This window comes from Alligator mississippiensis, chromosome 5 (assembly GCF_030867095.1).
Source record: "Alligator mississippiensis isolate rAllMis1 chromosome 5, rAllMis1, whole genome shotgun sequence".
Classification (NCBI taxonomy): domain Eukaryota; kingdom Metazoa; phylum Chordata; order Crocodylia; family Alligatoridae; genus Alligator; species Alligator mississippiensis.
Genome location: NC_081828.1, coordinates 5,978,594 through 6,000,638, shown reverse-complemented (window position 1 = coordinate 6,000,638; position 22,045 = coordinate 5,978,594). Strand labels below are relative to the sequence as shown.

The window sequence follows — 22,045 nt, the reverse complement described above, 5'->3', positions numbered from 1 at the left end:
GAGAGTTCCTTGATTCCAAAACAATTAGCAGCTGCCATGTCATATAATCAGCTGACCTGTCAGTGCCTGGTGGAAAGATACCTTCTCATCATTTCTACTGACACTGCTAAAATCAAGGTTATTTAATAGCGTCCAGATGGACCAAAAGAAGATGTCATTTAAAAACAAGATAATAAATAGCTAGGAGAAGAAAAAAAAAAAAGAAAGCCTTAATTGTAATTAAGATGATTTCAATTAAAAAAGTTATCATAAACTTGCTGATCAAATATCAATGTGGAAATCATATACCTATTACAGTTGACTTATTAGATGAGCTTACTGAAGAGCCTTGAAGAGCATCTTTTTCTTCAATTTCTTTTCGTGCAATTGATAGTGTTTTATTTAGCATTTCACTGCCTTGAATATCAGTTTGACCTGTCATATGCACTCATGTGAGGACATCAGTTTTAAGGCTTTTTTTTCCAGCCTGTCCAAAATGGTGCTTACTAGTAATAGCAACATGTACCATGGAAATTGGATGGGTGGTAGGCAGGAACATGCACAGGGGAAGGAGTTGGAGGCCTGGATATTTCTGAGGATAGCTGCTGTTGGATTGCCTAAAAGTCCCCTCTAAAGTTAAGGCTGTTTTTATTCCCATGCTTACATTCCAAAATATTAAAGAAAAAAGTAAAGATTGGCAAGTGATGCTGGAAAAGAGTTCTCTGACACAAACAAAAAATCAAGTTCAAGAGAGGCCATAGTGTTGCAGTCTCTCAAATGTGCCTAACAAGTTACAAACAGCATTACAGGTTTGTAAGGATGCATAGTCTTAAACATCTACTCATCATTGTGTGTGCACATGGAAAGCCAAAGAGCAGCTTCTAGTCAGTCACGTTCCCAGGTTCTTTACTACAGCACCGCTTTAGCATTTCAGGCACCGAATAGGTTTTAGAGCATTGCCTCGTTTCTTTTATTTTTTTAAAAGAAAATAATTTTTTTGACATTAAGCTTTTACAAAATGTGAAGTTTGAGCAGAATTTGGAAATTTTGGTTCTCCATGCTGTGAGATTCAAACTCAAATGCGTCTTGAGCAAGTGTTCAAAGATGGTGCCTTTTTATCTAGTGCTACGACCCATAAAGCCCAGAGAGCAAATTAAAGATCACTTTCTGCTGGGAATTGGATACATTGTAACTCCTTTGTAAATGAAACTTTAGTGCCAAAAATATTAATCTTATGATTGCATCTTAAACTGGTAATTGAAGATGCTAATAGTTAAGGCTGACTGTTCGTTCAACTAACTCTTAGGTTTTGGATCTTGAAAAAGAATTGCATTGTTAATATACCATGCATGGGCACATATTTTAGAGAAGCTTTTTTAGTAGAAGCTTTTTCTTTTTAAAAAATTAATAATTCTGTCTTTCAATTAAATGCAGATTTAAAACGAGCTAATTTTAGGCAGCTTGTAAACTGCACATAATGTAAGCATTAAACAAGCATACTGCCATTTTCTGTATACCACAAAAAGGTTTTTAATAGATTTAGTGTTACCTAAGTGTAATGTAAGCTGAAAGATTTACAAAACATTTATAGGAAGGTGAACAAATATTTTAAATCTGTAAACATCCAGTCATGTTTTAGGTAGAGTCATTATTAAATGAACTAAAGTGACATAATTCAACTTAATTTTACAGAACATTTTTCCCACCAACTGTGTGAGCAAGCTAATTAGATAAGTAACAGGCACTTAACCTTAAAGTCTGACATTTAACAATGTGCATTTTAACCTCCTTCTGGTTTTAAACAAATCTAAAAATGCATTTTTGTTTAAATTGCTGTTTGATTATAGTTTTGGTAGGTTAACTTAAACTGACACGCATCCATTTCTGTCAAAGGTATTTGTTCCCTTTTGGACATGTTTTGAATGTTGCATTATCACCAGTGATCTTTGCTCTACATGCTGTCAAAGCAGATAATTTCTCTTTTCACTTTAGGATCATTTGGATCGGGTGCATCATTCAACACCAAATGGAAAATTGCAAACAAGGTTACCAAAGAAAAACACTCTTTCACCTGAGAGAGGCAGGCATAGCCCAGCAACAAAGAACTACGAGCAACCCACAATAGCTTCTAAATCACGATCTCCATCTCCATACACAAAAAGACGAATGTGTGAGCTATCAGAAGAAGCCAGACAACGCCTGGCCCATTTAAACCTTGGGCCTTTTGAATTCAGAAGAGAAACTGATAAACCACCATTTGTAGTTAGACGTGTATGTGTTCTCTACAAAGTGTTTCCAATTTAAGCTCAGATCAAATATTGTTCTTTCTCTGAACACTATTGCAAAAAAAAAAATCATTCAGTTCCTAGTGTATATGAATAATTTTTCTCTCCAAAATAGCCTGCCACTTAGTGATTTAAATGTAAAATTAACTAGAATAAAAGTTCTTTTGTCAGCACTGCTAATAGACAAAAATCAAGCTTTTTCAGGAATACCATGGTTAAATGCTTTGAGCACCTCTATCCTTTTTTCTAACACACTGGGCAGGATAATATGTGTGTAAATTCAACTGGGAAGTAATAGGTATTAATAATAAAAGTGGGGCACTAGGATTTAAAACAGGGCACATAGTGACTTTAAGAAATTAGGTTGCTTTCTTAACTTTCTTTATCTTCTCCCATATTCTTTTGAAACAGTCTTTTTACTAACATCTAAATCTTCAAGAGTTTGATCATTCAGGTTCCTGGTCATTCTGACTTTGGCCCAAGAAGGCAGGCATTCATGCATGTATCCATGTTGAGTCTTTCTAGCCTTCAGAAGAGCTATTTAAAACTACTTGTATTTTAAGTACTTTCCTAGTTTGGGACAACATTTTAGGATCTTGGAAGATCATAATCTGATTTGCTTTATTTTTCTTTGCATATTTTCCATGGTAACTAAGTATCTATTTTAAGAACCCAACCTTGAAAGACTGGAGAGACAGAGACTGGAGACACAAATAAGACTGTTTTGCTTTTCATTCTGTGCTATAAGTACATATAGTTCCACGTGTCTGCCGCAATATGTGATTAGCTTGCTTCTCCATTTCATTTTCTAGTTATTAATAATTGATTTACTTGTCCATATATTGTCTAATTCTAGAATTCACTAACAAGTTTTTTTATTCCTAGATATCCTTTAGAAATTCAAATCAGTCTTAACTGACCAATACTTGCTCTTCACCTTACTGTTTATCACTCCTATGGATAATTTTCCTGTTTAGCTTAATTATTTTTTTTTCTGTTTTCTGTTTTATAATGTAATTGCTGCATTTTTTTGGTCCCAGTTGCTGATTCTGATTACATTTGTGCCTCTCGTGCATTTTCTTTTTGTAGCTCTGCTGCATTATTTTAATATACCATATATCGACTATAATTGCCTTCCTGTTTTGATAACACACCTTATGTGTATACTTAATGCTGAGGTTTGTCCAGACGTGGAGATTTTCTCTGTATCATTAAGATCAAAATTAGCTTTTTGTTGGAAGGTAATTTTTTTACTTGGGGAAAAGATCAGCACTTTTAAGTATCATGGTGAGATCAGAACTATTTCTGGTGAATACTACATATCAAAAACTGCCAAAAAAATTAATTGTACAAGCTAACTAAAAAAAGATTGCATGTGTTGGGGAAGTTAAAAATAAGGAGCTAAACTTGATTACTTTGAGTTCTGTTAAGAAGGCTATAGTGGTACTGCTTAAATGCAAACGAGAGTAAGTTGCGCTCTTTCTCCCCCGCATGTCTTGTGTCCCTTCTTATTTGCTTCATAATGCCTAATTTACAGCTTTTAATACATTTCGAGTGAATGTATGTAATTGTAAATAGTGTGTGTGTGTGTGTGTGTGTGTGTGTAGACAGACAAGCTATTATATACTAAGCATTTTAACAGTGTTTTGGCTCCAGGTTGAACATCCAAGTCCCTCTGGCGATCTTCCTACCTGGTGTACCCCCAGAGAGAGTGCAAGAGAAGCCTGGTCCCGAGTAACCTGTGGTGAGTACTGCCTTCCATATAGATATTCCATATAGGAGGTTCATAGTTTTAACCCCTTAATGTGGAAAGACTATTCTTTCTTCTGAGGTTTTAGCCGAGACACTCCAATGAATGGTTTAAGTTCTTTTGCTTCTCTAGATGTTTATTTATTTAGTTGCTTATCATCTCAAAGCAGTAGAGTAGTACCATTGCTAGGCTGTTACATTGGTTTGGGACAGTCTACATATGTTTTCTGGACTTGGACAGTGAGCCAAATCTAAGGGTAGAGTGTTTGTGGGAGGTGGAGTTGAAATACTCTGAGTCCCCTTCCAGATTCCAGTGTTGCAGAAACTGATAGTAACTTACCTACACCCATATGTGTGAGTAGTTGATGTGTGATATAATATCATTATTCTGGATGTTCACTCGCCAAGAAACATGTGCTCGTATATCTTGTCAGACATGGGCATTGGCATAAACAACAGAGGATGGTCTAATTGCTCTGGCACCCAACACAGTTTTACTACGATAAGAAATGGTGACATCAAGACTTGCAGCACAGGTTGAGAGTGTTGCAACTGGTTTCGAACCAGTGTCCATAAATTCACATGGTTCTTAATAACTGTGGCTGATGCTTTTCCTGTAAATAATGGAAGATGGTTCAAATTTAGCACTTAACCAAAGCTGTTAGCACAGCTACATCATACATTGGTTCAAATCACAAAATATCATGTTTAAATACACAAAACTAAGAATTTCACCTGAAATGATGAACTAATAGTTATGAGCAGCATTTAATAATAGAATAACTCTATAGGTAAGTAACCAGGACGAGCATAACTGGTATTTATGGCAACATAGTCATTCTCCTTGTTTCATAGTTTCTGCAACAGATCTCCCAGTGCTGCTGTCATACCTTTTATGCTCAATACTAGTATACCCATTTACTTCTGTAGTCAGAGTTTAGAGGCCTTTTTCCAAAACTGCCTCCATCCAAAGTCTTGTGATCTAGAAATTGGCTGTTGATGTCTTTATTTGAGCTGAAAAATACAGAATATAGTCCTGTTATGCCTACCTACAATGTAGGTTGGTGTTTTAGATACTTCATGTACCTTATCATCTTTTATTTCCCATTTATGCCAGGATTATCTGCTCCATTGCTTCCAGTAATCCATGGATTAAAGTTAGAATCTCTTAGTGGAGAGCTTTGTTCGAAACAGCCCTACTTTAATATACTGTATTTTCACAGACCTGAAGAGTTACTGTCTGCCTTTGTTAAAATTAGGGAAGGCACTAGTTTTAAATGTTTAGATATCCTTCTGCAAGGGGCAAAGATCTTTGTGGTGATATTTTTTTATTTCTTTGTAGTATTAATCAGATAATACGGTAGCATAATGACCACTAATTAGTATTTGTATACATCAGGTGTCCTTGTGTTAAGCCTTGTTGTGACTCCTCACTTTTAAGAAATAAAGTGCAGTTCACCATGAATTAGTTCAAAATTTGCCCAAAGTGATGGGACTGGATGGCTCAGGATATAAGTATATTTAAAGGTCTCACATTCCTTTCAGGGCCATAAACTTGACTGTCGCAGATGGGTAATGTCAAAGACATATCACCTAATGACCATTAAGCACTTACATGAAACGAGTTGGTGGTCTCAGGCCAGTAGCTACGTGTCTAAAATATACTTTACTTGTAACAGATCAGAGGATTTCCTAGTAAAAAGCCATTCTCCTGTCCATGGCCTGGGGCTTAACAGTTGTAACCTTCAGATTTCTAGAATCAGAACATCTAATCTTGGCAAAGACAGCTCGGCCCTCTTTTATTTCTAAAGCGAGCTAACTGAGGGTATGTCTATCATCGGCAGCAATTCCTTGCAGTCGAGGATGATTGTCTCCTTTGACTGCTTTATCTCTGCAGCCAAAGAGGACTGATGAGGCTGATCAAGGATCAGCAGATTTCTGCAACTCAGGCACATGTTTCTGGGCTCTGGATTTTGATTTGGTCCGCAACATGGTTTTTCTGCCACTCCTGCTTTTCTGTCTCCTGTTGTCATCATAAGGTTTCAAAGTACTGAGATCCTTGCAGCAGACTCTTCCTCCATTTAGTGAATGGAGGTGGTTCTGGGCAATAGTTCTCCATGAGTTAATGTTGATGTTACATTTTTTCAAGTCGGTCTTGAGGACGTCCTTGAAGTACTTTCTCTGCCCTCCTCTTGAGTGTACGCCTTAACTGAGCTGGGAGAATAAAACTTACTTCTGGAGTCTGGATGTCTAGATGATATAGCTGGCCCAGCGAAGTTGATGTTGAATGATTGTCCCCTTGATGCTCGTAGTGTTTACTTGTTCAGTAAGGTAGGGATCACAGCTGCTTCATAAACCATGAACTTGGTTTCAGATCTCGTGCTGTGATGTTTGAGCACCCATTTCCTCAGGCATCCGAAGGTTGCATTTTTAAGGCAGTATTGAATTTCTTGGATTCTGGAACCCAGCTTTCTGTGGTGCGGAAAATACGTAACATTCTCCAAACTCACACCATAAATCTGAATTCCAGACTTGGGGACTGTTCATTAAGAGCTTGTTCATGGAGGACCTTGACCTTCTGAGTTTTAAGCGTCAGTCCCGTTTTCTTGTATGCCTCGGTAAAGATGTCAGTGATTGCCTGAAGGTCTGCTTCCGAGTAAGTGCACACTGTAGCATCATCGGTGTATAGGTGATTGATGATTGAAGTCACGGTGGTCTTGGTTTTGGCTCAGAATCAGCTGAGATTAAGCAGTTTACCATCCATTTGGTAGTTTAGCTCCAAACCGACTGAAAGCGTGATGGTGGTCAGATGTCGCATGGCAGTGAGGAATATTGAGAAAAGTGTTGGAGCGATGACGCAGCCTTGCTTAACCCCATCTGACCTCCAAGGGATGTATTATAATCTGTTACTGAGAACTACCGCTTGCATACTGTCATGGCGCAAGCAAAGAATGGTGATGGATTTCTACCATTTGGGAAATTCGTATAACAGACATCCGTGCTTCGGAAGGATCCTCCACAGTGCTTCTTTGTTGACAGAGTTGAAGGCTTTCATGATGTCAAAGAAGGCCATGTAGAGAGGTTTAAGTTGTTCCTGGCATTTTTCCTGCAGCTGGCAAGCTGTGAAGATCATGTCAGTTGTGCCTCTTGATGCCCTAAACCAGGGGCAAGCAAAATACAGCCTGTGGGCCAAATCCAGTCCACCAATCACTTTCATTCAGCCCTCGGCACCTACCAACAAATTGTACCCCGCCCAGCCCTTCCACCCACGAGGGTGGGAGCAAAGTGCCCACATATACATATACCCCCAAACATACCCAGTTGCACCTCGCTTCCACCCTTGCGCGTGGAAGGGCCCGACTCGGCCAGCATGCAGCTTCCGGGCAGTGCTACTACTGCTGTTGCTGCTGCAGCAGCCCCCCGGGACCTGCTCCGCTTCCCTGGTCTGCTGGCTTCAGGCAGCAGGTAGGAAAGCAGTGGGGGTGGGGCTGCAGCTGGGCCAGAGTGTGGTACTAGGACTGGCGGCAGTGCAAAGCCTGCACTCAGCGGGTTGCGGCAGCGTGGATCTTGGGTGGGCAGCATATGGGTGTGAGGGGTAGTGGCGGGGTGTGAGGACCCCCCCCCCCCCCCCAGTGCATAGCCCTGGCAGGTGGTGGCAGCAGCAGCAGGTGGGGACATATAGGGTGCTCATGCCCGGTGCAGGTACCATCAGGATATGGCTCTGTCCAGTGCTGCACATCGCAGTGAGGGGCATAGCCTCCCCCGGGCAGTCTATATTGCCAGCGCTCCCTGCCACTCACATTTAGCCCCTGCACATGTCGGGCACAGGAGGGAAGCCCCAGGTACTGGAGCCGGCTCCAGCAAGATGTTGAATCATCTTCGTCTAGCCTTCCCACCATCTGTTCTTCATATTGTGGGGCCTCTGCCTTGGCTTGGTGCTTCAATTTCTTTTGGAGTTGATGTCATTCTGCCAAGCACAAAAGACCTTGCACTTGCAATCAATCAACTCCTTGGATCACCCAGTCATTCTAATCAAAGCAGTCTTGATGGTTCCTGGTAGAGAATCCAAGCATCTCTCCATAGGCACTGATGACAGTGGATCTGAAAGCACCCCAGGCACTGCCAGCATTCTCCCATTGCTGTTGACTGGAATTTGCCAGTCTTTCATTGAGGCACTGGTGAAAGAGGTCCTGCTTGATTGGTCCCTTGAGTCCTTTGACACGGATATTTCATTGGCATTGCTTTTGCTGCAGCATTTGTTTGGGAGCCTGTTTGAGTGACATAACCAAAAGATGAGTCAGTGTTTGGTCCAGCAATCATCAGCTCCTAGCATAGCTTGGATGATGTGGACATCTTTGCAATCCTGGGCATGAACAAGGGCGTAGCGCCAATCCAGTGCCAATGCTTAGATTGTAGGTGTTGGTGTCTCGTGCCTGTTTTTCTGGTGGAACAGGGCAGTGGTGATGGTGAGTTCATGTTCTACGCATTTGGTCAAGAGGAGGACGCCGCTGGAGTAGACCTTTCCCACTCCTTCTTTGCCAGTGGGTCCGTTCCAGAGGTTCAGGTCCCTTCCAACTCTGGCATTGAAATCGCCGAGCACAATAAGTCTGTCTCCCTCTGGAATGTCAGAAGGGACTTGGTCAAGGTTGATATAAAATTCCTCCTTGGTTTTGTGAGGGGTGTCAAAAGTTGAGGCATACATGCTGATGACAGTAACATATTGGCTCCCTGCCAATTTAAGATGGAGAGTCATGAGGTGCTTATTAATTTCAATAGAGACCTCATTGAGTAGGTTTATGAGTTTGTTCTGAATGGCAAAAGCCAACTCCATGAAGTCGGCATTCTCCTTCCTGTTTACCCTTCCAGAAGAGGGTATAGCTGCCTCCTTGTTCGTTGAGCTTCCCATCTCCTGCTCGCTGGGTCTCACTTAGTGCAGGGATGATGAATCTACTTGGCCAAGTTCTATGTAGCATAGAGATACCTGAGCTAGTTTTAACCTTGTCAGCTTGGATCCTGGAAGCATTCTAGCTCAGGCAATGTGCACAGCACACACAATTAATGTACATACCACACATACCTTTCCTGCCCAAATCAGCCCCTCAAGATAAGGCTGTGTGCTGTCAGCATTTCCACTAAGATCATGTGGCTGGGATGATCTACTTGGGGCTGGTCCTGCTTTGAGCAGGGGGTTGGATTAGATGTGACCTACTGAGGTCCCTTCCAACCCTAATTTTCTAGGATGTTATGTGTCAGTAACACAGCACTGCTGTAAAGCAAAAAGCTGGAAACAGTTGTAAAAAAGATAAGTTGAAGAAGGCTAAACCTTAAGGTGTTAATAGCTTTGCTGCTGTCTTGAATTACGCAATATTTGACAACAATAAATTGGTTTGGATACTGTTTGAAAGGTTTTGCTAAAGACCTTTTTTAATTTCCCTAAATTAAAAAAATACTCTCTTGGTGGTCTGAAAAATTGTTCAATTTCTGTCTCTGCACTTTTTTTTTCCCAGATCCTTCTCTTCTTGGCAGCTACAGACCTAAGAAAACTAAAGTAAGTACTGCAAAAAATATTGCATGTAAATTGCCTTGTGCTTTAGGGGAGCTGAGAACAGAAAGACTGCGTGTTATCCTGTTTTGAAGGTGATGAAATCGAAAATATAGCTTGTGTCTAGGGTTTTGATGCTATATAGGACATTATTTTGCACTGTTAAGGTCCGTTACATTTTTTTTTTACTATGAAAAGTGTTCTCAACGTTCGGTACAAGACTGGTGAGACTATGAAAATAAACTGTTGCTGAGTATTCATGATCTGCAGTTAGAAGGACTACTTTTCATTTATATTAAGGCTGCTTTACAACATCAGAGCTGTGGAAAGGCACCTTAAAATGGGTATAAAATTACATTTACAATCACTTTGAGAGAACTCCTCGCAGCCTCAGAGCACTGTAAAGTGGCACTGGTGTAACGGACAGATAAGCCAGCAATGCTTTATTTTTTTTGAAAAGTTACTGCTAGTTACTTCACATGTTCTCCTTTTAAAATCCTAGCTGCTTTGTATACAGAAAAGGATTCTTGGGTTCTTTCCCCCCCCCTGCTTCAGTTAGCTGCTTGTCCTGTGTTCTTAATTGGAGTGGAAAAGCTTCTTTATCACACCTACCTGACAGTTCTCCTTTCACATTTCTAACTGTAACACTTATTTTCTCTATACTTTGTAAGTTTTTTCTCTTTCCTGAAGCACTCTGGAAACTTTGCCAGCAGCTGTAGGCAGTCATTAATTTGTGTGTGTGTGTGCCCTGTTAGGGTCCCTAATAGTTGTCAAGAGTAACGATGTATAAAGGAGGAAGTAAAGTGAATTAAAAGGATAATCTTTTCATATGGGCTAAACACACACTTGTGTCTGTTTCTCCACTTTTACTGTGTAGGATTGCAATGTTATAGTAGCCTTACATGGTACCTAATATATTGTGCTGCCTCTGGATTGCTTCACAGTCATAAACGAAAAACTGGGAAGAGAACTTCCACTAAATATGTTTTTATAATGGACATTTTAATTAAAATCCATTTTTCTCAAATGAGGAAGAAGATATTAGCAGCAGTCATTGTTTGGAGCACACAGATAACACAGCTACAGATTAATTCATCACTCTCCTGATGCCCCAAAGCATTTCTGGTTCCAACAAAATAAAGGCAGAAGGGAATATACCTTTTCTGTTGCCAAAAATATTGTACAGCATTAAACTAGATGTAATTAGTATTGTGTGAACTAAGAGAACCTGAGAATTATTAATGGTGAAATGTAGCTGTTATGGGGAAATTGGTATTGAATTTAATAAGATGCTGTTTTGTCCAAGTGTGTTTAATCAGCAGACTCTACTGACTAAGACTCTAATTTTGTAACAAACATCAAATACATCTTTTAGATTTGTTGTGATGGGATATTTACACCCCACGCAGCAGCAGACCAGAAAGAGATATTGAAGAGCCTAATTACCTCCCCCAGCTTTGACCAAGCAGCCAATTATAAATAGCTGCTATAAAAGACTGCAGCTCAGGCAGCAAGGGGCAGCAGGTGAGGAGGCTGCCTTGGAGAGGCTTCATAGATACAGGTTGGGAGAAGCTGTGGAAAGGCTAATGTAGGGAGAAAGACAGTGAAGCAGGTAAGGCAGAAGTGGTAAGGGATGGACATTGAGGTCTTCTGCTTGTTAAGGGCGTGTCATGTAGACAAAACAGAGGCCCTAAATTGAAGTAGTGGGTTTTTAAATCCACCGCTTCAATTTAGGGCCCTTAAAACCCCCTTATTGTGCACACACCCTGCACTTACCTGCCTCTTCAGCGATGGGGAGTTGGGGGTGAACTGCCGGTGGGTGGAGCAGTCCCTGGGTTGCAGGGGAGGAGGGGGGCGGGGTGGTGCTTTCTTCAGTGGCAGCAGTGGCGGTCCCCCCCCTTCCCCCAGCAGCACCAGTCTGCAGGCACCTGGCTCGGGCAGTCCTGGGGGGCACTGCAGGTGCAGAGGGAAGCACTGGGCCCCCACGCAGCTCATGCATGTAGGCAGGCTCCGGGTGGGGGGAGGCGGGGATCAGGCTTGCTGCTTTTCTTGGGCAGAGTCTGCCTTCCCAGGCTGCCTGCAGAGCCGTGGAGCTGCATGGAGCCTGGTACTTCGCTCTGCAGCTGTAGGGGCAGTAAACTATAACTCGGAGGAGGAGTTTTAGTTTGCTGCACCCTAAGTCATTTAAGGTGCGTTACGTCGCTGAATTTCCTACAGTGACTGGAATTAATGTGCAATACGCCGCCGGGGCGTGCAAACACCGACACCATTAAAGTGGTGCAAAAATATTTAGCCCACTTTAAAGTATCGTGCGCACACACCCCTCGTTTCATCTACACGGCCCAGCACAGGATCCCTGGGCTGGAATGTAGAAGTGAGAGCTGGCCTTGTAGAAGAAGTAAGAACAACCCTAGAGGTAAAGAGACTTGGGCTATGGAGGTCTGCACCAGGCAGAGGGCCAAGAGTGGGCATACGACTCTCTGAACTTTGAGGTATGAGTTGGAACTTTGCTACCCTTAAGATGGGTGAGTCTCTGAGTTTTGCAGATAGAAAATATTATGGGGAACATACGGACTGCTTTTTTAGACCCAGCCATAAAAAGGTGCCAGGCACATTGCTGGAGCCCTTCAAAACTTTATTTGGATTAGCTCACGGTGCCAGGTGCAATCCTTGAAGCAAGGTTGGGAACCTAGGGTCTGGAGTGCATTAGTCACAAAGCAATAGAGTCATTTTCCTTTTCAATCCAGTAAATGTTAAATTATTTTTTACAGTAGCTCGGTTTCAGTGGGAGAGGAAGAGAACACCTGGCATATAGGGTGGTAGGGAGGGCTGTGTCCTGGCTAGTGGGAGATGGGGTCAGGCTGAAGAGGACATTGAACTATAATCACTCACTTCCTGCGTATAGGCAGACAAGGTTCTTTGGGGAAGTCTGATATCTTTTATTAAACCAACTTAAATAGTTGGAAAAATTCTTTCACGTCCTGAGTGCTCTCATCCCTGGGCTACTGCATAAGAGGTAGGTTCTTCCTCCATGAAAAGTGGGCCGTACTCAGTTCTCGGAAAGAACTAGCGTGTGCCTGACCTCTGGAGATAACCATGGCTCTCGGTGGATAGCGGGTCCATCATGCAACCTTGAGTGAGGTGCTCAAGTCTCAGAGCGGGGTGGGATTTAAGAGACAGCATTTCTTGGTGTTTTCTACTGGCTAACTCCAGGCAGTTCACTGCTCAGCTCTTTGGGATCCCACCCAGTATAGTATGATAGGAACATTCAACTTAAGCAGCAATTGATCTAAAACCATTCTCCTACATGATGGGGTAAAAGATAATCCTAGCGAGTAGGGAATTTCTTGTCTAGCTTGGGGAATTCTTTGAAATAGTTCCTATATGTGGGTACTTTAACTAGTTTAAGCCCTACAGCTGTTCCAAAAAAATGCATGGAAATGTTTGTAACGTTGGGAAGACTGTCGCTCACTCGTCACCTCCCACACATCCTCGTGTTTTGGCTGGAGTTTATTTGTTGAGACTAAAAGGCAAAGCATCGCCTTCAGACACCAACTCTAGGAAAGGTGAACATTTTGAAGTTGTGACTGAAGACTGGGGTTAGCGTGGAAAATATCTGGCAACCTTTAGTCATGATGGATGCTGCCGCTCCCATTGTCATGTAGCATATTTACTACAAAATTAGATTCTCTCTCCTACCCCCAATCCAATATGGGAAGGGAAGAAGCCCCTCCTCTTGGATTTGAGCAAAAATTGAGGGGGGAGGTTACACCTGTGGCTCCAAACCCTAACTTAGGGTTGAAGTTAGAACTGCAGCTGTTACCCCACAATCCTGCAGCCTCTGCTCCCTCTGCCCACACCTCAGCTGCCACCTCTTACTTATCTATCTCACCTCTGGCTCCAGCTGGAGCCCCACTCCAGTTTGGGGCACAGAGCACGTGCTGCCTTCAAGCCTTGCCCAGCTGCAGTTGCAATTCTAGCCCTGCCTATAGGGTGGCACCGGGACCAGGACTGGGGCTGGGCCTGGAGTTGTTGCCACTGCAACTGCTGCCGCGTGCTCGTGTAGAGCCAGAGGCAGCTTGTGCTCCATACCCTGGCCTGGAGCAAGGCCCCAGCCAAAGCCAAGTCAGAGGTGGTGGGGGAGGGGGACAGGTGCATGCATGCAGGGGGCACATGGTAGTGGGGCAAGTTGCAGGGTGTGAGTACAGGCACCATGGTGGAGCAAGTGGTAGTGGGGGCTGGTGCAGGGTACCATGGAGAGAGGCGGGTAGGTAGAGGGTGTGCAGCCATTGGGTGGAGAATGGCAGGCAGCAAAGGGGCAAGAGGTGGGGTGGGGCAAGGCACAGATGGCAAAAGTAAAGATCAGGCCGTTTGACTCCCACACTGCTGCTGCTTGTTCTGTTGCAGTGGTGGGGAGGATGAATTTAAGACGACCCTCCAAAAATTAGATTCTGTGCTTGGGAAATAATAAATATTCCATGTCTAGAATCTAATTATTGGAGATCCTCTTAAATTTGAAGTGGTCTTGGATTCAGGTAAATATGATACAGAAACATCTGGTACTAAGTGTCTTGTGTATTGCATATGGGTGACAGAACGGGCAACTTTGTATTCTTCCAAAAAATAACGCTCTTTCATTTTTTCTGCATTCAGAAAAAGTGGAAATTGTATGTCTCTCTCCCCTAGTAGTTTATGTAAAGATGTAGCCAAAACAGTTGGCTTCCTGTATACCATTCAGAATTATTCTCCTTTTTTTTTTCTCTTTGACAGGTAAGGTCTTCTCATGGGAAAGACCTTGATGACTTTTCTGACAGCTGTGATGAGCACCTCACATCGGGTACAGCTAGGCAGTTTCGTTTTTCTAGTTCCTTAATACGTTCCGCACCCTCCTCATTGCAGAAACATTCCTTAAGTTCTGTGCTAAACCGGTCTTCTCTTACGGAAAGGTAATGGTTCGCTTTCACTCTTCCTTTCTGATGTTTTAGAATAACTGATCATTAAAAATAGCAGTAAAGGTTGATTGTTTGGAGCTTGAAATGGATTCCCTGTCACATTGCGTGGCTATTTGAACTGTCATGGAGGGCTACATTTCTTAAACTTGTGGTGTCCATCTCCTTTTGAGTACATGAGTAGAAACCCAAGTGATTGAAGTCCCAGCTCATTGCAATACAAAAATTCTAGTGATGTGAATATTTCAGATAATTAACGTTATTTAGTCCAATGGTTTTGGTGCTGAATACCTGTGACAATACTTCTGTCAGTTGGCTAGTGTCTTGGAATATAGTCATTCACTAAAGACTGAAATGTCTGTCAATTTATTTATGCCTGCGGTGCAGTTAGAGGTGTAATTGCAGTGCATACGGCCTCTCATCAAACTAGCTTGGGCACCAATACGAGAAGTGGTGGTATGTCCCAGACTTCAGCTTGGACTGTTCAAGCCCTCAAATAATACTATGTATTTCTTCAGGTGCCTTGCCTATAGCAAAAGCTATACCACTACCTCTTGAAAGCTAGTCATACCCAAGTGAGGTAGGTAAAAACTGGCACAGATATATCTTCTGGTATTTGTGCTGTAAATGAACTTCCATTTGCACTCTAGACACGATCTGATGCAAATTACACCTCTTTTTAGCAACAGAAATTGGATTTTTTTAGCTTTCTTTAAAAAAATATTTTTTTTTACCTGTGAAAATTCAAGTTAATATTCCTATATGATCACCCTGTACTGGAAAACTTGCACCCACTTTTTGGACGTATAATACGATTAGCTAACAAAGATTATCACGTGTTACAGAGGGAAAGGATTTTTCTTTATCTTTGCACCTTGTTTGTGTATTAGATTAAATCATGCATGTGATTTAAGGAGATCTGTTATTTTACACTCTTTATTTTGTGCTGGTCTTCTTACTGGGGCAGAGAAAAACAATAAAAACACAACAAACTGACATTTTTAAAGTATATTTTAAAGTGTATGGAGTGTAGAATAGTGCTGTTGCTAGGGTCTCATATACCGTGTCAGCAAGTGATATGGAGTGATGTAATACGCATCTCTACCTGTTCTTTCGAAAACTTGTGTTTCATTTTACCAAACCATAATCCAAGCAGCTTTTTGCAGTCTTGTCAAATGATGTGTTTTCTCCTTATCAAAATGGGTATCCATAATGTTGTCATTAAACACAGTTGTTCCATTTTGATAATCAAGTTTTCTTAATGGTCACATTTTAAAAACACAACCTTTTGCAGAAAGCATGTTTCAAAAAAGAAAGCAGAGGGGCTTTCTGTTTGATCTGAAGTCAGTACTGCTGAAAGCACAAGACGTTTGTATGTATAGATAAGTACGTAGGGCTCAATCGTGGGGGTTTGATTGTCGTGGTCTCCAGTCTGTTTTGCATCACATCAACTGTAAGGAGTTTCCAGGCTCTCCCAGTGCTCATTAACTTAGAGCAACAAGAAAATTTGATTTTTTTTTCTTTTCTTTATAGTTGTGAAGTGAGTGTCCATCTTCACGGTTTTGTTTCCCCAGAGCCATATCATACAAGTTGCATGCTTGGCTCTTCAACTGCAGGGCCTTTCAACATTATATGAAAGGTGTGGGTTGTTGCAGAATTCCCTTTGTGACCTTCTTGGCCCTTTTTAATAGTCTCTGGTCTTCTCTGCCTGCTCACCAGAGAGGTCATAGAACAACCTATTTATTGTTGTGTTTACAGCCTTTTACTATTGTGTTGGCATAAGTGAATCATATCGTTAAGCCCAATAAAAGAGTTTGCTTATTATTTTTGTTAAGTTTTGTACTTTTGGCCGGGGGGGGGGTTAGCATTTAATTCACTTAGGGGCATCTCCAAGCCACAGACTGGTCTGCTTTCCTGGACAAGACCCAGTTTCAAGAATTGTCAGTGTTTGTAGCTAATTTCCTTTTCTGTTTTAGGGGAAGGTTGTTTGCCTACAGAGCACTCTCTAAAAGGTCAAAGTGCTTTGTTAGAATTTGCTTCTGCAGGAGTCTCCCATGGCGCACAAGCCTGGGTGATCTCCTGAAAAGCTATCCTGAATCATGAGTTATTTGCCATCTTAAGCCTTTCTTGCATCCTTCTTGATCCCTGCCAAGGCCCAAGTCCAGGCATCTTTCAGAAGCACTGCAGGCCCTTTCTGTTTGGACAGGCATTTAGCAACCGAAATTAGGCTGAGTTCTCTGCTTTATTTAGTTTTATTTATTATAGTTGGCCTTTAAAATTGTTTTGTTTCTCTTGCTATACAGCTTCCCTGAGCCTTTGTTAGGAAGGGTATCATATAAATCAACCTTGATGCAAGATATCAAGCTGAAATCACCATCTTTTAAAGGTATCCCATACTCAAACACTGAAATGGGTTCCACCAGCTAAAGAAAAAAGTTCTCTGGGTAGAACCCAGGAAACTACTTTCTCTGCAGGTTCAAAAGTCTGCAAAGCTGGTAAATACAGGCCTTCTCAGTTGTACAGGTTTCCCTTGCTTTATGCTGTGCATGTGTTCCTGGAAAACGGCGCATAACTTGAATTTGCATAAAGGAAATCCAATTTACAATGTAACAAACAGGGATATGTTCCAAGACCACCACTGTACTGACCCCCAGACCCAATTCTACCACTTCGACCAGACCATTTTGGTACTCTCCAACAGCAGACAGTACACACAAGCACAGGGCACTATCATAATGGGGCTGGCAACTACAGAAACACGCGTCACAGACAACGAGCAAGGAGAACAGATCCACACAGGAGACTATATTTCGGTGCTTGTCACTCCCACAATGCAGTGCACAAAGCAGCTGACTGGGTTTCCACCACACCAGTCGCAAAAGTGTGAATTTACCTTGCATATAAAGAATGTTTGGTATAAAAAAGGGTAATGGCATAAGAGCAAATTCACACATACAGAACTCGCATAAAGTGAGGGAAACCTGTATTGGAAGACTAATCTGTCTTTGGGGATGAGGAGGCATCCAGGAGGAGTGTAACCAAGAGATCAGGTAGATGTTTCTGTTCTGCACTTAACAGATGTGAAAATAATTTTTGGTTAATTATTTAAGTCTAAGAGTGTAGGGGAGATTTGGGTTGGTCTTACTCCTTCCTTCTGTTGGCTCTCATGCTCAAACTATGAAAAGGGTTTGTCTGCCTAGAGATGGGTGTTCAGTTAAACCTGTTTCACCACTGTCAGTTGAGGGTCCAATCCTGGTCCCACTTGTATTATGCAAGTTTTACTCTTGGCTTCAGGTATTTCCCCCAGGTTCTAGATTTTGAGGTTGTTGAAAGCTAGTCTGGTTATTCTTGAGTCGAGATATCTTGTCCCAGTAGAAGAATACGTTGGGATCTTACGGCCTTTCATTTGATGCTGCTAGGTTTCTAGGGCAAGAGTTTTGGGGAATACAGAGGTGCAGGGATCCTCCTGGGTAACGGAGTCCAGTTGCCTCCTGTGGCAGCCCCTATGTCATGCTATCCCTTTCATAAACTCTCTTCACTCCATCTTTAAAAGTAGCCAGGTGTGTAGTTTCTCCTAAATATTTATCAGAAGGCTCTTCTAGAACCTCACTGCTCTAATAGATAGGAACCTGCTTCTTATTCCCAACCTAAACTTACTCATTGCCAGTTTATACCCATTGGTCGGGGTGTCAACCTTCTCTTAGCTTGAATAGGTGTTTTTTTCCCCTTAGTTATACTTTGTATTTTAGTCGTATTCCCTGTAGCTGATGGCAGGAATCATATCCTCTCTCACCTTTCCATTTTCTAGATTAACAAATGCAGCTCCTTAGCACTAAACAAACCCAGCTTTTTCTTAAGAGAAGCTCCCCATTCCTTTGAGCACTTTAGCTAGTAGACCTTTTGTGCACCTGTTCCAGGTTGAGTTCATCTTCCTTGAACATGGGGAACCAGAACTGTATACAGTGCTCCAGATAAGGTCTCATCAGTGTTTTTACAGTGGCGTTAATACTTCCTAATTGCTATTCAAAATGGCTTGCCTGATGTATCCTAAGATTACATTTGCCTTTTACTTTGCTGTATCCTATTGGTGTCATACCCTTCTTGCCATCTACTGGTGAACCCAACTCATGTCCTTCAGTAGTTTCCAACTGGTAACCTCCTACCTTGTAGCAGAAGCTTCTTAGGACACAAGGTGTGTGGTCTTTTATGTTGTATAATTGAATTTCATCCCATTTGCATTTCTCCAGTTCCCAAGATCATCTTGCATTTTCTGTCTGCTGTCCTAGTCTTCTACATAACTTTTTATCACCATCAGATTTCATTAATTCCTACAACTTGTACCAGGGTGATTAACAAACTTACTTAAGATTGGCTCCAAGACTGTGGAAGTCTACTAGTGAAGTTCCCTCCATCCCAATACTTCCCTTTTCAAAACCACCTGATGCCATCTCTCCTTTAGTCACTTTCTTACCTGCCTGACACTTTCTCTACTGGTTCCCAACTTTTCCAGTTTAACTAATAACTCCCTATATTAGTATCAGCTTGTCTTAGCTGATTTGCTGAAGTGCAGGTGGCTGAGAGAGACTGCATTTCATTTGTGTAGAAAATCAGCTATCATGAGAGTCTGGCACAATCATCTACCCTTGGTAACTCCATGTTGCATTTTATCCTGTTCTGCATATACAATACCTCCATCTCTTTAATTATACTTCCCTTTGAAATATTTTTGAAAGCCTTACATACTATTGAGACCAGGCTAGGTGTCTGGATCTCTTTTCTCCATCCCCTCCAACCCCGCTTATTTCTTAAATCTTGGCATTGCATTTGCTATTTTCCAATCATATGGTAAAACTTGCAGTTTGGTAGGCCTGTAATCTGAAAATGGTGAAATGCAGAGACACTTCCACTCAGGTGAAATGCCAGTACATGAGGCTGTGTGGGCTTTTCTCTGATTTTGTTTGTTTGTTTTGTATTTATTTTTTTTCCCGTGGGAGGCAGGTTCATGTACAATTCCAGTTATTTTCAGTAGTTTAGAACACTTTGGATTTTGTCCAAGAAGATGGACCAATTTTAGACGATGACTTTGAGATGCTAGTTTTGTGAAGCAAGAGCAAAAGCATCTGCTTTATATAGATAAGTGTCTTTTATGCTTTGGGGAAGGGCATTTTCCTGTCTCTGATTTTATCAAAATTGTCCTTGGCAACCGCAGAGGTTTACCTTTCTGCTGTGTCTTCTTACTGTGTTCCTGTAAAAAGGAGTTCTGTCTTTGTCTGTTCCCAGGTGAAATCATTTTTAAAAAGCCTTGCAAACTTGTGTCCTCCCATTTAGGATCTTCCTGATTTTGGGGATTTGAGCTGGTTGTGGTAGAAGGGTGTTTGAGGTTGTGCTGTCTGCATCACTTTCCAGTGAATTTCACACTTTTTTGCATCATTTCCTTCAGCCAGGAGAGTCACTGGGTTTGATCATCAGCCAGCTTTTACTGCATTTCACAAAGACCACTGAGTACGTAAGCCTCTCCCCAAATTCACAATAAATGTATATATGATTTTTCATCTCAGTAAGCTGCTATCTCTAATCACCCTTTTTTGCAAGTCCCACATGTGCGTGGGGAAGGTGAACGTGAACATGTTGGATATCAGGAGCCATTGGTTTCCTCTCAAATGAAACGAAATCTGCTGAGTTCAGACAGTGTGCGCCCTTTGGAGAGAAATGCCCCAGGATCACCTGTCTTAGCTCAGAGGCTGTCAAAATGGATAGATTAGGTTATAAACAATGGGATGTTTCTGTGCCAGCATATTCGGGGTGCATTCAAACAGGGGGATGGGAAGTAATGACTTGCCAAGAATGAGCTGTCCTCATTATCTATTGCCTACCGTATACATATATGGTGAACCCCTACTTGTAATTTGGAGTTCAGTCTCTCTGAGCAGGTGCTGCTTTGAAAACAGCCATCCTGTGCTTCAGAGCCCAGCTCTAGAAATGGTTGCTGGTGACGGAGAGGAACTGAAGGTGTTTAGAAAGAGCAAAGAATCATTATCTTCTAATTATGGCATTAGACATTTGGGAAGGTGGGAATTTGGGATGCTCCTGCTGGCCTAATTCTGCTTTATGTTTTTGACTGTCATGCTATAACCCTTAGGCCCTGTCTCTACTTTAGTTTTGCTGCTTTAAACCTTTCAAACATCATTAAAAGGTCACCATACTAGGTATGGATGTAATTATACCAGTTAAACTGGGTTTATACAAGCATGCTCAATTTGAAAACAGGAGTGAAATACTAATATGCCTTATAAAGCACCCTTATGGTGGCATGGCCATATCAGCAGTAAGGCTTCCATTGCCGTCACTACGTCAAAAAAAATTCATGCCACTTACTTGCTGTTTAGTGAAACTCTTCAGAATAGACTAGCCTTTCCAGTATGCTTCTTTGTAGGCAATAGATAACGAGGACAGCTTATTCTTGGCAAGTCATCACTTCATATCCTTTAAATGGGAATAACATTACTTCCCTTAACTATCATAAGCATTGCACAGGTGCCTGCACAGATGCAGTCTCCAAGTTCTTTCCGTTTTAGGATTTGCGTTTTCTTGAAGATCTCTCCTGTTATGTGGGAAAGTTCTCAAAGATTCTTTTAGCTGCTTCCCTGGCTATATTCATCTAAAAATACATGTCTTTTTTTCCTTCTTGTCTTGCAATAGTGGTATGCTTTCCAATTGTGAATCTGGTACTACAGGACTCTATTGATTTTTGTCCTGTGATAGTCTGTCCTTGTATGTAGTTTTTGCTCAGCATGAAGGCTCTGTCTTTTGAAGCTGATAAATTCTTCATGGAAGCTACATGCCCACAGTTGCCCACAGTTGTGCGAGGCGTGATGGGAGAGGAAGTGGTCATATGAGTAGTTGCAAAGGTTCAGCAGTAAGCTTTTGCGTTAGCTCTGCTGATAGAAGATGTATTAGGATTTCATGCTGATATGTGATATTAGCATTTCTTGCTATGTGCAAGTGAGTGATTGGGTTGTCTGACATTTGAAAATATCTATTTATTACAACTCTCAAACTCTGTAAGCTACTGCTTAAATAGAGTACATGGAGAGAGAGAGAGAGCAAGCTTCTGTTTGAATTTCTAATGGACTGTTTTATCTTGATGGGTGTATGAAAATTATATTCATTTGTAGTATAAGATCAAGACTGCACTCGATTCCTATTTCGCACAAAGGTAGATGTCATCTGTTTACGTGACTTAAAAAAAAATCTGTATCTCATAAAGGGAAATGAATGACTTTAGTCACATTACAAGGGAAAACAGTTTTGTTTTTGTTGACGGTACTCGGCATCATATCTGTAAAATTAATCACAAGAAGTTCTCTGATTGATCTGGCTTTTCTAGGTCACTGAGCTATACTTCCAAAGTGTTTATACAATCTATTGGAATCAATAAACAATTTAAACTGATGTAACTGCAGAATGTTTGCAAGTCCCAAGGAAAATTGGATGTATGACAAAGAATACAGCGGCAGAAGTTTATTTCATTTACCAGGGCA

General features: G+C 41.6%; 1 protein-coding gene across 7 annotated transcripts in view; it reads left to right on the top strand.

Annotated features, from left to right (window-relative positions):
* SPATA6 (spermatogenesis associated 6) overlaps nt 1-22,045 on the top strand; it is a 57,552-nt gene that overhangs the window by 15,403 nt on the left and 20,104 nt on the right. For all 7 annotated transcript variants that reach the window (XR_009462306.1, XM_014598633.3, XM_014598632.3 and 4 more), the window contains 4 exons: nt 1,972-2,250; nt 3,921-4,008; nt 9,521-9,561; nt 14,326-14,501. Coding sequence is in view for 6 of the 7 variants with exons in the window: in XM_014598633.3 (XP_014454119.1) it covers nt 1,972-2,250; nt 3,921-4,008; nt 9,521-9,561; nt 14,326-14,501 (584 nt within the window). In the remaining variant the exon portion in view is untranslated. The remainder of the gene's footprint in view (nt 1-1,971; nt 2,251-3,920; nt 4,009-9,520; nt 9,562-14,325; nt 14,502-22,045) is intronic.